The 13,763-nt window shown below is 40.2% G+C and overlaps 2 protein-coding genes across 3 annotated transcripts in view; one reads left to right on the top strand and one right to left on the bottom strand.

The window, feature by feature from the left end:
• Positions 1-7,118, top strand: part of pde5ab (phosphodiesterase 5A, cGMP-specific, b) — a 61,027-nt gene extending 53,909 nt beyond the window's left edge. For both annotated transcript variants that reach the window (XM_069159114.1, XM_069159113.1), the window contains exons 20-22: positions 1,997-2,071; positions 3,026-3,109; positions 3,198-7,118. In XM_069159114.1, the coding sequence (XP_069015215.1) occupies positions 1,997-2,071; positions 3,026-3,109; positions 3,198-3,317 (279 nt within the window). In that variant the 3' untranslated portion in view covers positions 3,318-7,118. The remainder of the gene's footprint in view (positions 1-1,996; positions 2,072-3,025; positions 3,110-3,197) is intronic.
• Positions 7,119-8,967: 1,849 nt separating this feature from the next.
• On the bottom strand, positions 8,968-13,480 carry mad2l1 (MAD2 mitotic arrest deficient-like 1 (yeast)). Its single transcript, XM_069159094.1, has 5 exons — positions 13,313-13,480; positions 11,889-12,035; positions 10,502-10,622; positions 9,465-9,568; positions 8,968-9,293 (listed from the first exon to the last, which is right to left on the bottom strand). Exons 1-5 carry the CDS (start codon positions 13,374-13,376, stop codon positions 9,121-9,123), a joined length of 609 nt encoding a protein of 202 aa, XP_069015195.1. The 5' UTR covers positions 13,377-13,480; the 3' UTR covers positions 8,968-9,120.
• Between the last annotated feature and the right edge of the window lie 283 nt (positions 13,481-13,763).

The raw sequence follows: 13,763 nt of genomic DNA, 5'->3' as shown, positions 1-13,763 counted from the left end.
ATTGCGGATGGTTAAAGCACTATTCAATGTTTCCACATACTGACAAAGCCAAAGGAAATGTTCACCTCTTTTTAAATTGGAAACTGCAGGCAGGCCAGTTTAGCACCTGCACTGAAAGGGACGTTGTTTGGGTGGCAGCATATGTTGCTACATATCATTCAGCATTAATGGTGCCTTCCCAGATGTGCAAGCTACCCCTGCTATGTTCACTAATGCATCCCTAAACGTCACATATGCTGGCTTTTTAACTGAGCGCTTTAACCTGGAGGACGTCCATGATTTCCAAAAAAGAATTTCAAGGCCCAGAGAAGGCTGCAGTGTTTCTGGATCATGTTTATTGATGGTTTCTCCATTGCATGGTCGAGTTTTAGCCTGCATTTGTGGATTTGGATGTGGACTGTGTTCACACAAATTATTTAGGTTTTTCTTAGTCCAGGCAATGATTTTCACTAAAGAGTAGGTCTTTTTTTTTTTAATGCAGTGCTGCCTGAGGCCCTGAAGATCGCCACCATCCAATATTGTTTTTCAGCCTTGTCCCTTGTGTACACAGATTTATCCAGATTCTCTACATCTTTTAATGATATTATGAACCATAGATGATGAAACATTATTTTTTAAATTGTTGCACTATTTTCCCACACAGTCTTTCACAGAGTGGTGAACCTCTCCCCATCTTCACTGCTGAGAGACTCTGCCTCTCTGAAACTCTCTTTTTCTACTCAATCATGTTACTGGTCAGTTGCCAGGTAACCTAATTAGTTGTGAGACCTTCGACCAGGTGTTTTTTTTTTTTTTTTTTAGCTTTACACATCTTTTCCAGTCTTTTGAAGTCCATGTCCCAACTTTGTTGAGACGTGGTGCTGTCATCAAATTCAAAATAAGCATTTATTTTACATAAAATAATAACATTTCTCCGTTTCAACACTGGACATGTTGTCTTTGGTCTATTTGAGAACATACTGACTTTGAACACTTGGCGTGAGTGTGTGTAAGCATCCTACAAAACCAACAGTTGGAAATACTTTCATAAATGCAGTGGCAGGTCTTCGTGGCTGTTGTTGGAAGAATAATAAAGCACTCCTGGACAACTACAGCTATTTTAACTTGGGAGTTAACTTGCTCTGCTGAGTGAAGATTTGTTGTTTCGACCAAAAAGAGGTTTAGTAAATAAAGACAAAGCTGCTTCAGTGGTTAACATTTGCCTCCTGCTTAATGTTGGTTTTAGTTAGCTATAATAAGCTCTCTCTCCGGCTAAGTCCCTCTGCAGCGCCAGAGTAGTGAGGCTTGATTACTGACTCAATCAAGAGCTGCAGATGGCTCCAACACACACATACACACAGGGTATGATACTGATTGGAGCCTGAGGCTGCAGTCAGATCTCATTTACCTCCCTGTAAACTGACAGAGTCCGTTAACGTAGCGTGTCTCTTTTGGCGGACTTCTTGTTGCTTCTGCCATGCATTTGTTTTTACGCGTTTCCTTTTTCCTTCAAGCTGTCACACGTGCCGTATTTGTATGTGTTCTCAGTCTAGTTTGTTCTTTCCAAGTCACTTCCTCAATACTACAGTTTGAAAATGTTTACTGCAGCAGCAGGAGAAGCATTTTGTCATCTCCATGGTGGGATTTCTCAACCTGGTATCCATACTCGGCCTTTAATGTTCATTAAAATGCCTCCATATCAATCTAAACTACCACATACGCCAGAGTTCCAAGTTAAACTTGGAGCAACATTATGATTTGCATAGCTCAAATGTCATACACCCACCTGAGATGGAGCTGCGTCCAAATTAAACTGAGAATTTAATAGTGATGTTGACTGAAAAAAATATGAAAACTTACTTTGAAATACTTTGCCTTTGTCCTTGTATGTAAAGTGCTCTTTGTTGTTATAATATTTGTCTTTTATGAACTAAAACCTCATAGAATTTTAGATCAACATGTCTGCTTTTGGTTAAAGATTCCATACAAAGTATTTGGCCTCTTCTCTCTGATGCAGATTGCGGAGCTGGTGGCCACTGAGTTCTTTGAGCAGGGGGATAAGGAGAGGCAAGAGTTGAATATTGAGCCGATTGTAAGTACTGCTTATCACTCAAGGGGTTATTTTGCCTGGTATGGGACAGATCCTCCTTTAAGAAGTACAGCATACGCTGTGGTGTGCCTCAGGGGTCTGTTTTTGGTCCTCTAGCCTTTAATCTAAATGTGCTTCCTCCTCAAATCAGACAACACTGCAATTCATTATTTATCAATTTATTGTTGATGATACTCAACTGTATCTTTTCGTGTTGTTTAATCACTTAAGGTATATTATTTTCTATTTTAATAGCATGTTGGATATACAATTATGGATCCCCTTTGGGTTATTTAGACTCCAAATTCAGGTATTTGTTACTGACTCTTCAACCAGAATTGAGACTTTTTTCTTCTTTCTTACACCACACTATAATAACAATCTATAATTTTTGATTTTGAATTGAATACTAAATCTTATATTAGCAGTGTTACACAGACTAGTTTTGATCATTTAAAGCACATTTCCAGTTTGGTGTGTCTCTCACTGGTTACAAAAACAAAACTAAGCATGGATTTATTTGGCTTTATTACTTAAATATGTTCTTGCGTGGTCTCTGCAGAAAGCAAAATAAATAGTCAAAAATTCTGCCTCCAGACTGTCAAGTACAGCTGTCACTTTTTCCAACAATTAGATTCGAACAGCAAATTTCAAATAAAAAGCGACAGCCCTGTTGTCGAGTAGAATCAGAGGGAATCATTTTCAAACTTGCTGCATTGCTTACAGCTAAATTTGTTTAATAATTCTGAAATTGTAAATGTTTACATAGTTTGAGCTTTCTGTAGAATCTGTCAATGTTTAGAACTAATACAATTGGTTAATGATAGATGAAAAAAATATATATAATTCAATTTAGTTTTATGAATATAGAGCAAGGTAGAGTGAGGTCATTACAACAGAACCTCACAACAGATATGTAGTTAACGTGTCATTTTTTTTTCTGTCCTTTAACTTAAGGACCTGATGAATCGTGAGAAAAGAGATAAGATACCCAGTATGCAGGTGTCCTTCATTGATGCCATTTGCATTCAGTTATATGAGGTAAGGAGGTTTCTGCACACAAGCGTACCTGACGAATAACATAAAAGGCATACTGCATTCAGTTCATCCTATTATTTCCCTGTCACAGACCTTGGCTGGCATGTCAGAGTTTTGCTCCCCATTGCTGGAAGGATGTCAGAAAAACCGGCGTCATTGGAAGCGCCTGGCCGAGGAGTGCGAGAAGGGGCTGGGCAACGGCTTGGTGTGATCCTAACGCCACTTTGGCTTTCAACTAACACAAATTTCCTGGGTTTTCCCTATCCAACCAGGTCTCACCATATTTCATGAACATGATATCCAGAATGGACAAATAACATGCTGTGTGCACTGAGTGACATAAAAAAAAAATGTACTTTCCTTACCCGAAAAGATGGTGGTCTAACGAAACGTGAGATTTTGTCTGATAGTTAAAGGTATGATGCCTTTAGCAGTCTTGAAGCAGATTCAGGTCCCGCGGTCAGGTTTCATTGGTTTGTCCATCCTTCCTATTTGTAATAATCGGGTATTCACCAAGCAAGGAGTTGCTCAGATCTGGGAATGTGCCATGATGCATGCAAACACGCTCACAAGGACAATGCTAACATCCTAATTTCTGGTTTGCAATAGTCCCATCCTCAATATCTTCGTTGAGCATTTTAGCGTGATAAAGATGGAAAATTAGCGCACAAAACAAAGTACAGAGTATAGTATAGTCATTAACCAAATTATTGCTCCATGGAGAATCAGAGGATTATTTAATTCATCCTCTGGGAACCATGAATGTACACATCTCATGGCAATCCATCACGCACATGCTCAGATGTTTCAATCCGGACGAAGGCGGTGGACTGACTTCCCCGCATTGCCGTCCAATGAGCAACGAGCATGGCTAAGAATTTACAATGGAACAAGGGAGGAGCAGTCAGGTATGTCAGCAGACTACCCAGACGCCGTTGAAGCAATTTTGTCATTTTCCCCAGGTCTGAATAATTTCGGTGAGTACGTATCATAAAAGAACAAACAAAACTACAAAGACAAGGCCCAAGTTTAAACATCCCTCAATACAAAAACGTTTTAACACATTTGTGCGTTATCTTAATTTAACTGTTAAACTGCCAACTCCCGCAACAAACAGGAGGGAGTGACGTGTTGTGCCCGCAACAAGAAATCATTGGGTCAGAGGTCATGCTCATTTCATCAAAGTTTGAAAAGACCTCTCTCTCGTCATTCATTTTATTTCTGTCACCCACCAGAGATAAGAACAGTCAGCACTAAGCTATATTTATTACCATAGCCATTTTTTTTTATTTTTTTTTAATTTTTGCACAGAGTGGCTTTCATCTTGAAGTCTCACCTTCACTATCTATCACAGGTAGTGAATACAGGCGAGCTCTGAAAGGTTACACACAGATCCGTAGAGATCAGCACCGTTTCAGTGGGATTGCGATATTTTACTCACTTTATACAGTACTTCACATAGTGACACAATAAGCTTGTTAAATATTCACAGCACACACACTACATGGGTTTGTCTTTCGTACATATTTTTCACTCATTGTCTTAACTATTGCATATTTATTTTTGTTTTATATATTTATTAGAGTCTCTATATTGTAAGGTCATCCTTTTGTCAAGATCACAGAATTATTTCGAGGAAATGTAGTTTTCATACTTAAAATAATCCAAACTCTGCTTTTTTTTGGAAGGACTTTTCTTTAGGAACAACTCTTTCAGATGACGTTTGGAAATGTACTGTATTGTGTTATCTGAAATTTAGATTTTTTTTTTTTTTTTTTTTCTTCAAATGTAAAAGAGCCAAAGACTAGACCTGCAATTTCAAATGGAAATGGGTTTAGATGTTTCCACTGCCTTGTGATAAAATAGGACCAATCCACAATTAAAATAATGAGCCTATTTTTTATTCATCCACATCTCTCTGCACCTACAACACCTTTCCCCGACAAATGGCTGTTTACATCAGAGTTTTTATGAACGGAATGATGATCTCACATTTTTTTTGCTAAATGGAGGGCAGTCTGACCTGACAGCGTTGTGATTCATCCATTTCATGTCACGTCAACAGAACATGAAATACAATTAACTTAAAAAAAACAACCAACAAGAGTTCAATGAGGACGTCATCTATCTCCAACACGTTCTCTGCCACCACACGTGATTTGTATTTCTGTAAGTTTGACTTTTTGGGGCGGTGAATATACATTACTTAAAGGTTCACTGTGTAGGATTTTGGGGGACTTATTGGCAGATATGGAATATTATATTCATAATTCTGTTTTTTTTAATCAGTGTTCATTAGATTTGGATTTCAACTGAAACTAAGAATCGTTTTGTTTTTGTTACCTTGGTATACACCCTTCATATGTACTTTAGGAGCCGGTCCTCTTCCACGGAGCACACCAATATTGCATCACAACGTTTCTACAGTAGCCTAGAGGGGACAAACTAAACGCTGGCTCGGGAGAGGGTCATTTACAACGCTCACAAGTAAATTTGATTAAGCCACAGTTTCACCGCCATTCAACTCGAATTGCTTTTGTTATCAGGGTACTTTTCTGGATTTCGTTTTCCAATGAAAACGGTACCCCTTCAAGTAGTGACGTTGCTCTGGCGACATCGCATGAACCTGCAGCGACATCATCTTCGACGTCATTGCTTAAGTCATCCAATGAATAAAAGTAATGCAGCTTGGCTGAATGACGTTGGCGCATGTGCAGTCAAGCAATGACGTAGTGATTGTGTCTCTCTGACCAGTCGTTCGTCTGCGGTGTTTTCACATCATTTTTCATTATCTGCTCAGCTTGCTTGGACCCTCAATGGAGGTGTTACAGAAAATAGTATCTGATACCAGGTAACAGGTACAATTTTAATTAAAAAATAAATTTAAAAAAAAAGGAAGTCGAATAGAGTAGGGCCGAGCTGATGCAACCTCCCCACTAGATGCCGCTAAATCTTTAACCACATTCAGAGCAGTTTGTTTCCACTGTTAATCTTGATTGTACAATGTAATTTGGCAAAAAGTTCCCTCTACATAAAATAACTAAACGTATCCTGCGTGCTGGCAAGTTATTGAAAGCGCACTCAAAATGGAAAAAAAAGGGTTCACACGCTCACGTATTTCCATCAGTCATAGTCTACAGTGCTGCAGTGTTTGCATGCGCCAAGTACAGCACGTGTTGCAGTCAACCGGTATTGCTAAGATCGGCGGACCTGTTTTTCCTACTTGTACTGGAACGCGGTCAGCTTGAGGGTGATGTGATTCTCAGCTCTGACGTCCGAGGTAAAAGGAGTGCAGCATTTTCGAACAGCTCCGCCAAGTCGCAACTGTCACTAGACGCGTCTTCAGATTTGCTTGACTCAAAATTCCACAAAGTCCCTTTCCAACATTAAAACCTGCACGTTAAACCACCTAAAATCAAACTACATATACTCTGAATGTGTATATATATGGATCGCAAAAACAAGAACTCCGCAGCGAATTAACATTGGTAGTAAAAAAAAAAAATAAGGGCAAGATCTAAACAGTTCCATCCATCTCCTTTAAAGATTTCCCCACACGCGATTATATTTACCTTTTCCAAAAAGAGAACCGTCAGATCCTGAAGTTAAAGTGTTGAATATCGGTTTAAAATGCTCGCCCGCGAACAGAGCGGATTCTTTTCTCAGAGCCGAACTGTACGAAATGGAAAAGAGCATCTTTGCGTTTCTAAAAATTCAAACCGAAGGTATCTACAAAAACCAAATTCTTGTGTCGCTACGAAACGATAGACAATAAACAACAACAAAAAAAGGCTGGACAGAACTCTTAATAGGAAGCAAAACACAAGAAAGCATTTAGGAATCTGATAAACGACATTACGACCGAGAGCGGGACGAGGACGTGAAATGGATGTGTTTTCACACGACGTCACATATAATCTGCCGGATGGGAGATCGTCATTTGGCGCCCCAAAATCTACGCATGGAAAATAGGTTGCGATTAAATCTAAAAAAAAAACAAAAAACAAATCGGCGAAGATAAATCGGAGGACGCCTCTCATTACAGGGAGACACTTAGTGCACCTGTGCTGGTAATGAGTTAACGCTGGATAAAATGTGAAAAAGTTTAGACTAAAAGGAAATATCTGCTAATGTGGGCGTGCGAACTTTTTTTTTGTGCTGGAGTATGATTTTTCTTTAAGTCAGTCGCATGTAGCAGGAATCACTGCTGTCCACTGATCGGAGTATAATGCAGTTCTGGTGAAGTCACCGCCACCAGATGATTAAAGACCTTCAAAAAAAATCTGTTGAGTTTTATATACATATATATATATATATATATATATATATACATATATATATGTATATGCTCATATATGTATATAAAAAAAGCAAAAAAGCTTAAAAAAAAGCAAAAAAGCTTAAAAAAAAAAAATATATATATATATATTTTTTTTTACTTTTGACTAATATTTTTTGCTTTTGTCTTGTAAAATGCAGTTCTCCATAAATTAAATGATCAGGGAGGGAACAGTCACTCCTCAGTAAAACTGCTCTCAGCACGCCCACATTAGGAATGAGTATCATTAGAATTTCTTTCGATGCGATCGCAGCACCAATTCAAGCTTTTCTGTAACCTTGTAAAAACAAACAGATTTTTTTTTTTATAACCAGCTTTGAGGAACATTGTTTTTGTCTAACATTACCTGGCTTCGAGGAGCTTTTTTTTTTTTTTTTCTTCAGCAAAGCCCTATTTTAATGAAAGAAGTCAAATTTCTAAAATGTGAGCCGTTCAGGGTCTTTTTGTAAATGAAATGGTTTAAAATTGACCAAATTACAATTTAAAAAAAATCACTAAATATCAGATGAAGAAAATGAGTGTGGGAGATTATGAGTCTAAACCAGTTTTTGGCACTCTGAAGCGGCACAGTGGCGATACCCGGGTGATGAGGGGGTCACAAACCAAACCGGACTGGGACCCGCTGCTGTGCGCAGCAATGCAGCAGGTGCTTTCTCAACAAGTCTCGCAGAACAAAAAAAATACAATGAACAGATCGTCCGGTGATTGAGTGAATCCGCTCGGTGGCAAGCAGCAAAATGGCTTTTTACAGGATAACGGAACGAGACCGCGGTTGTGTAAGAGCAGTGCATTAAAACGAGGGTTCTCCCACCGGCCACGTTTTGTTTTGTTTCCAGTTGGAGAATGAGAAGATCGAAGGTTTCGTGACGATAAAGGTCGTTTACTTTCACGGTCATCCTGGTCACCTCCCGCTGTTACACGTTAACTGCAGTACGCACAGCAACAGGCGCCTCTGAGGGCGCTTTGTGTTAACGGCACCAAGCGGGCGCGACCGCCTCGTCTTAACTAAAGCACTTTTGTAGAACGCACATGCTCAGAAAGCTCGTTTGTATCTGCGGTTGTGTTTTGTACTTTGAATAAGTCTCCGGGGCTGTAATACATGTGCCTGCGGCCCGACCTCTGTGCTTCTTAACAGATCTATTATTCCCTCACTGCTTGGGTCTATGGTTCGTCTATTTGCTTTTCTTGCATGAGAGGGCATTACACCAGAGCTGTGTTTTTTTTAAGATAACAGACTTTGTGGGTGTCTCCTGCAGCTGATGGAATGTCATTTGCTGACAAGAGTACCGATATGAAGGTGTTCCACATCTGCAACCTGTCGACACCACTGAACAGAACGCTGTGAGCCAAATAAATGGTATGTCCCATCGGAGAATAACGCTTACTTTCTGTCTTCCGTGTATCCTTCCTATAATATACCGTGTGTACTGCAACGTCTTCACATCAGCCAACCTGTCACTCGGTGAGCTTTAGGCTGCACTGCCGCCTTCTGGTCAAAAGCAGTACGACCACAACAAGAAAGGAGAAAACAAATTGGTTTATTTACGACATCTTTTAAAACATATAAACCACTATCTTCTAAAACAGAAGTTGATGACTTGAGGGAAAGACAGACGCTAAAGACGAGTTTTTTCACTGTGAGGAATATTTACACCGGTGTGGACGGAACAAAGGTTTAAACTGAGTCGGTCCTCTTGTAGGCCACCATGCTGTTCACCTTGTGGATGGAGGTGGTGAAGGAACGTAGGCGCACCTCTTCTGATTGGTTGATAATTTTCGGCCCGGACTCCTCCCACTTGTCTGGAACCACCAGGTCTTTGTCGGTGTAAACCAGGAGGTCAAATGCACCTGGAGTTGAGGGGGGGGGGGGGGGGCAAAGGTCAGGGGTAGAACTGATTCATGAACTGCCAGTTTTACACACTGATCTCCTGGATCCTAATCCAGAACTGAACAAATTTAAGCTCGTTTAAAAAAAAAAAAAAAGGTCTGGAACGTAGACAAAACACACAGGTTACTCACAAGGCGTCTCCAGCAGAGGCAAGAAAGTAACTGTGGCTGTAATCTGTCTGATGACAGAGCGGATCTCATCCTGAATGGTCTTGATGGACTTCTCTCTGGGAGCACTGGGGAGCACAAGTTTGTTCCGTTAAAGTTGGCTGCCTTCCATCCTTAATTTATCCTCAATAAAAATCAACGAATTTGGTTCTGTGGTAAGAAGTCGTCCCACCAAATGTCTTCTTTGCGGATGTTTAGGACAAGACCGGCACTATTCTCTATTCTTTAAGACATCAAAATACCCCCAAAACAAATTCAACAGTTTGTCTTCTGGCTCTCGGTTTGTAGTTCCTTATGAAAACGTAATTAAATGGCAGGATTATTTCTCAGATGGACCACAAAGAGCGACTTTAACTAGCAACACCGAAATAACTTGTGGAAATAAAAAAAATGTATTGACTTTTTTTTTTTTAATCTCATGAGACGAGTTGAATGGGAGTCTATGGAGCCGCAGGCTTTTTAGAGCCAACCTCTGGCAGCACGCGGTATTATTGCAGCTTAAGGCGCTATTGCACGGGCTTTATTTTTTTGGACCCGGAAGCCGAGTCCACTTTTATATACGGCCTGTGGTCGACAGCCCAGGCTGGCGGTAGTGATGTATTGGTGAGGAGTGTGTTTTTCTGGGTACACTTTGGTGCCACTTAATACCACTAAATCATGCTTTGAATGCAACAGCCTACCTGAGCATTGATGTTGCCCGTGCGCCTCCCTTTATGACCACATTTTACGATCTTCTAAGATAGTATTGATGTCTCAAAGCACAAGTCATCTCAAACTGGTGTCACGAACGACACAACGAGTTAAAAGGACTTAACTGACCAGCGCGCGACCCGCTGGGACCTGACCGGACCGAGACTAAATGAACCGGCCGAGCCCCAACACAGACGGGGATCCGAATGCCCCGAATCCGAAGGAACGGGTCGTCATTGTAAAACGCGAAAAAAACCTGTCGTCGTCGTTCTCAGACATTCACAGGGCTAACGGGGAGCACGGGACCCGACCTGCTCGCCTTGGCCGACTTGTCGCACTCTACGTCAAACTGCCATCTCTCCAGCACCTCGTTGGTTTCCAGACACGTGATCACCAACACCAGCTTCTGCACCGTGCACTCGAACAGCCACTCTGCAACACAGAGAACAGTCGGAACGGTTCCTTTTCACTATCTGAGGAAAGTGGAGTTAACAAAAAACAAAAACAAACACGTCGGGGAGCGTCGTTGCCTGTTCCTTTAAAAAACCGCTTGATAGTCGGATGACGGGAAAATAGTCTACACACAAAATAAATCAACAAAAGAGAATAAAACATACAATAGAACAGTTCAGTTTGAGCTTACACCTTGCCGGGTCACTTTCTTACACATTTTGAAGCTATAACAGTATTTTTTTTTTTTTTTTTTTTAGTAGAATTCTGAATAATTTTGTAAAATTATGAAATTAACAGCTTCATTGCTTAGATAGGCACAGCTCGAAATGAAAAGTTGCATCAACTGATCTCGTCTGAAATGAAAGTGAAGTTCGTGTCGCAAGCGGAGCTGAAAGAAGGAGCGGATTTGGTCAGTGACAGATTATTAACTGGCAACTATTCTGACAATTATTAGTCCAGTGTATTGCTTCGTCACATTCATTTTCAATTAAACCGAATATCTTTGGATTTTGAACAAAAGGAGCAATGTGAAGGCATCACCTTGAGCAATGAAAATTGCAACGCCCGGTTTTTCCCACTATCTTTGAACACTTCGTAGACACAGATAGAACATTTTTAGCACGTTAACGAATAACGCAAAGTGTTATGTTGAAGGCACAATATTTATATATTATTTATAATATTGAATTATTGTTCCGATGAAAGAATTTATGTCAATAATTGTAGCAGAATAACGCTGATCATGGTGCAGACAGCGAATGTCACTACAACCCTGCATCTGAATAGTGATTTTTGTCTTCGAATGGCTTTGTCATGAAGGAGATATGGTCCGGTCATTCTTATATATATGAAAAATCATGGCTATTAAAGTCGAGTTTAATGATAAATGAACACATTTCTAACTCTAAATATGGCGTTAGGGCTGTCACAACCGCGGAAACTTAGTCGACGTTGAGCCGATTACATGATAATTGTGACAGGCTAATTCGGTGTCAGTAACAGTGAAGATAATTATCTGCTCTGAAATTCCACAGCAGCGCATGTCCCGTCTTAAAGGCACAAAACAAGCGTCCTTAAACCGCGGAAGGGCGAGGACGCAACCGTCCTTTATTTACATTTCGGCGAACTCCAGCGAGACAACTCATTCGGTTCGAATCCCTTTTCTTTCTCCTTCGTGTCACCTTCCAAGTACAAACCCTGCGAAGCTTCAGGAAGCCCCGAACGCGCACTGCTAAAAGGTAGCACCTTTGAGCTGAGACACCACGTCGGTCATGTAGTTCTTCAGCTTGGAGTCGGTGGACACTTGAAGGCTCATGTCGTAGTGTGTGACTTTGGCGAACGTCTCCGGGGGATAGATGCCCCGCTGGTACAGGATGCTGTTGATGCCGAATGCTGCGGGAGAGAAAAAAAAAAGGAAATTGAATGGTATAGAGCAGACAGAACTTTGTTTATCAAAGGCAAAATGAGTCGGTCGAGGAGCTGAGAGGACACAAAGGGAGATCGATTTTTTTTTAAAAAGGATGGACACAAACATACAAACGCATCTGATGTCACTACGGCACAGGGACGGGGAAAGTAGGAATGAGAAGATTAAAAAAAAAAAAAAAACAGCCACTTATAAAAAAGTATGAGAGTGACTGAAAAGATATTGTATCCAGAAATCAATTTGATTACACTGTATACAGCAATAACCGCGCAAATACGTGCATCCCGGGGTGTGATTAAAAAAGAAAGAGTTGTTAACACGAGCAGATAAATATAAACTTATCATGAACAGTGCCCGTTTTCTGTTGTCTGGTATGCTGTTTTTAGTTTTAAAGTGGAGGATAATTCAGCAAGGAGTTCAAACAAACGCAGCATCGTTGCGGCTCCTTTTCCGTTTAGTATTTACAAACTGGACAGCCTGGAAAAGGTGGTGGAGAGGAGGACGCTGAACAAACTATTATCCGTATTGGATAATCCTGTCCACCCTCTCCACCACCTGCTGCAGGGACAGCGGAGCACTTTCTCTAAAAGACTCCTTGGTTTGTTTGTATATTATATATATATAGATATATACTGTACTGTATATATCTATATATATACATATATATATATGTTGACTGTGTTTCTTGGTTTGTTGTATATAATATATATAGATATATAATGTACTGTATATACTGTGCATTTTATATTTATATTTTTTACTGCTATTTACTGCTATTTTATTGCTTTTCTATTATTATATTATTCTATTATTTTTATTCTATTGTTTCTATTATTGTCTTATTGCTTCTGTGTGTATGCTGCTGTAGCGAAACAAATTTCCCCTCGGGGATTAATAAAGTAAATACCTACCTACCTATTATAAACGCAGTCTCAATCGACAGTAAGTAACCAAACCTGGTCCACAAACTCACCATGTAGAAATGAAGCCACGCTAATAAAAGATACAACTCGGGAGACTGCGAACAAAAAAAATATCGACCGAAACGTTATAGTCTTCTGGTGAATTCGGCATATATAACACACCGAGGTGTCATCAAGGTGTCATTATTTTTCATATAATGTCTTTATTACTGGAGCTCCACGACACACGGGCCTAGTAGCGCATTAAGCGCTCCAATGTCTGCGTGTCGAAGTCGTTCAAAAACGGGGTGCCGAAAGAAGAAATAAACGCGAATACTCACAGAAAAAGTCAGCCACCAACTCCGCGCTTCCCTTGAGTGTAATTCCTTTCAATGTGCTGGTCATTTTTCTTGATAATAGTGGATAACTTTTTCCTCGACAGTAAACCTTTGTTGTGCTTCTTCTTTTTTTTCTTTCTTGCGAGCTTCAACTACCCGCCGTCCGGTTTGAAATTCGTCAGCTGCACACTCTTGCGCATGCGTGAAAGATTACGCCGCGTGATGACGTGTATGGATGCGCCTACAAATGTGTGACGTAAGGGGGCAGTGCATAATTACTCAACTGGTTAATGAACTCGACGCTCTGCATCTGTCACAGACATTTTAAATTGGATTCCTGATTCAAGTTTAAATGCTCTTTTTTTTTTATCTCATCATTGACTACACATAACTTTAAAACCTTATTGTAGGAATGTGCAAATTGACTAAACTGAACACTACAAGTTAGGTAGGT

The sequence above is a fragment of the Embiotoca jacksoni genome, unplaced genomic scaffold, assembly GCF_022577435.1.
Source record: "Embiotoca jacksoni isolate LCO1_2020_lvr unplaced genomic scaffold, fEmbJac1.0.p SCAF_24, whole genome shotgun sequence".
Classification (NCBI taxonomy): Eukaryota; Metazoa; Chordata; class Actinopteri; family Embiotocidae; genus Embiotoca; species Embiotoca jacksoni.
The sequence above is the reverse complement of the archived record's forward strand: the minus strand, read 5'-3'. Positions and strand labels throughout refer to the sequence as shown.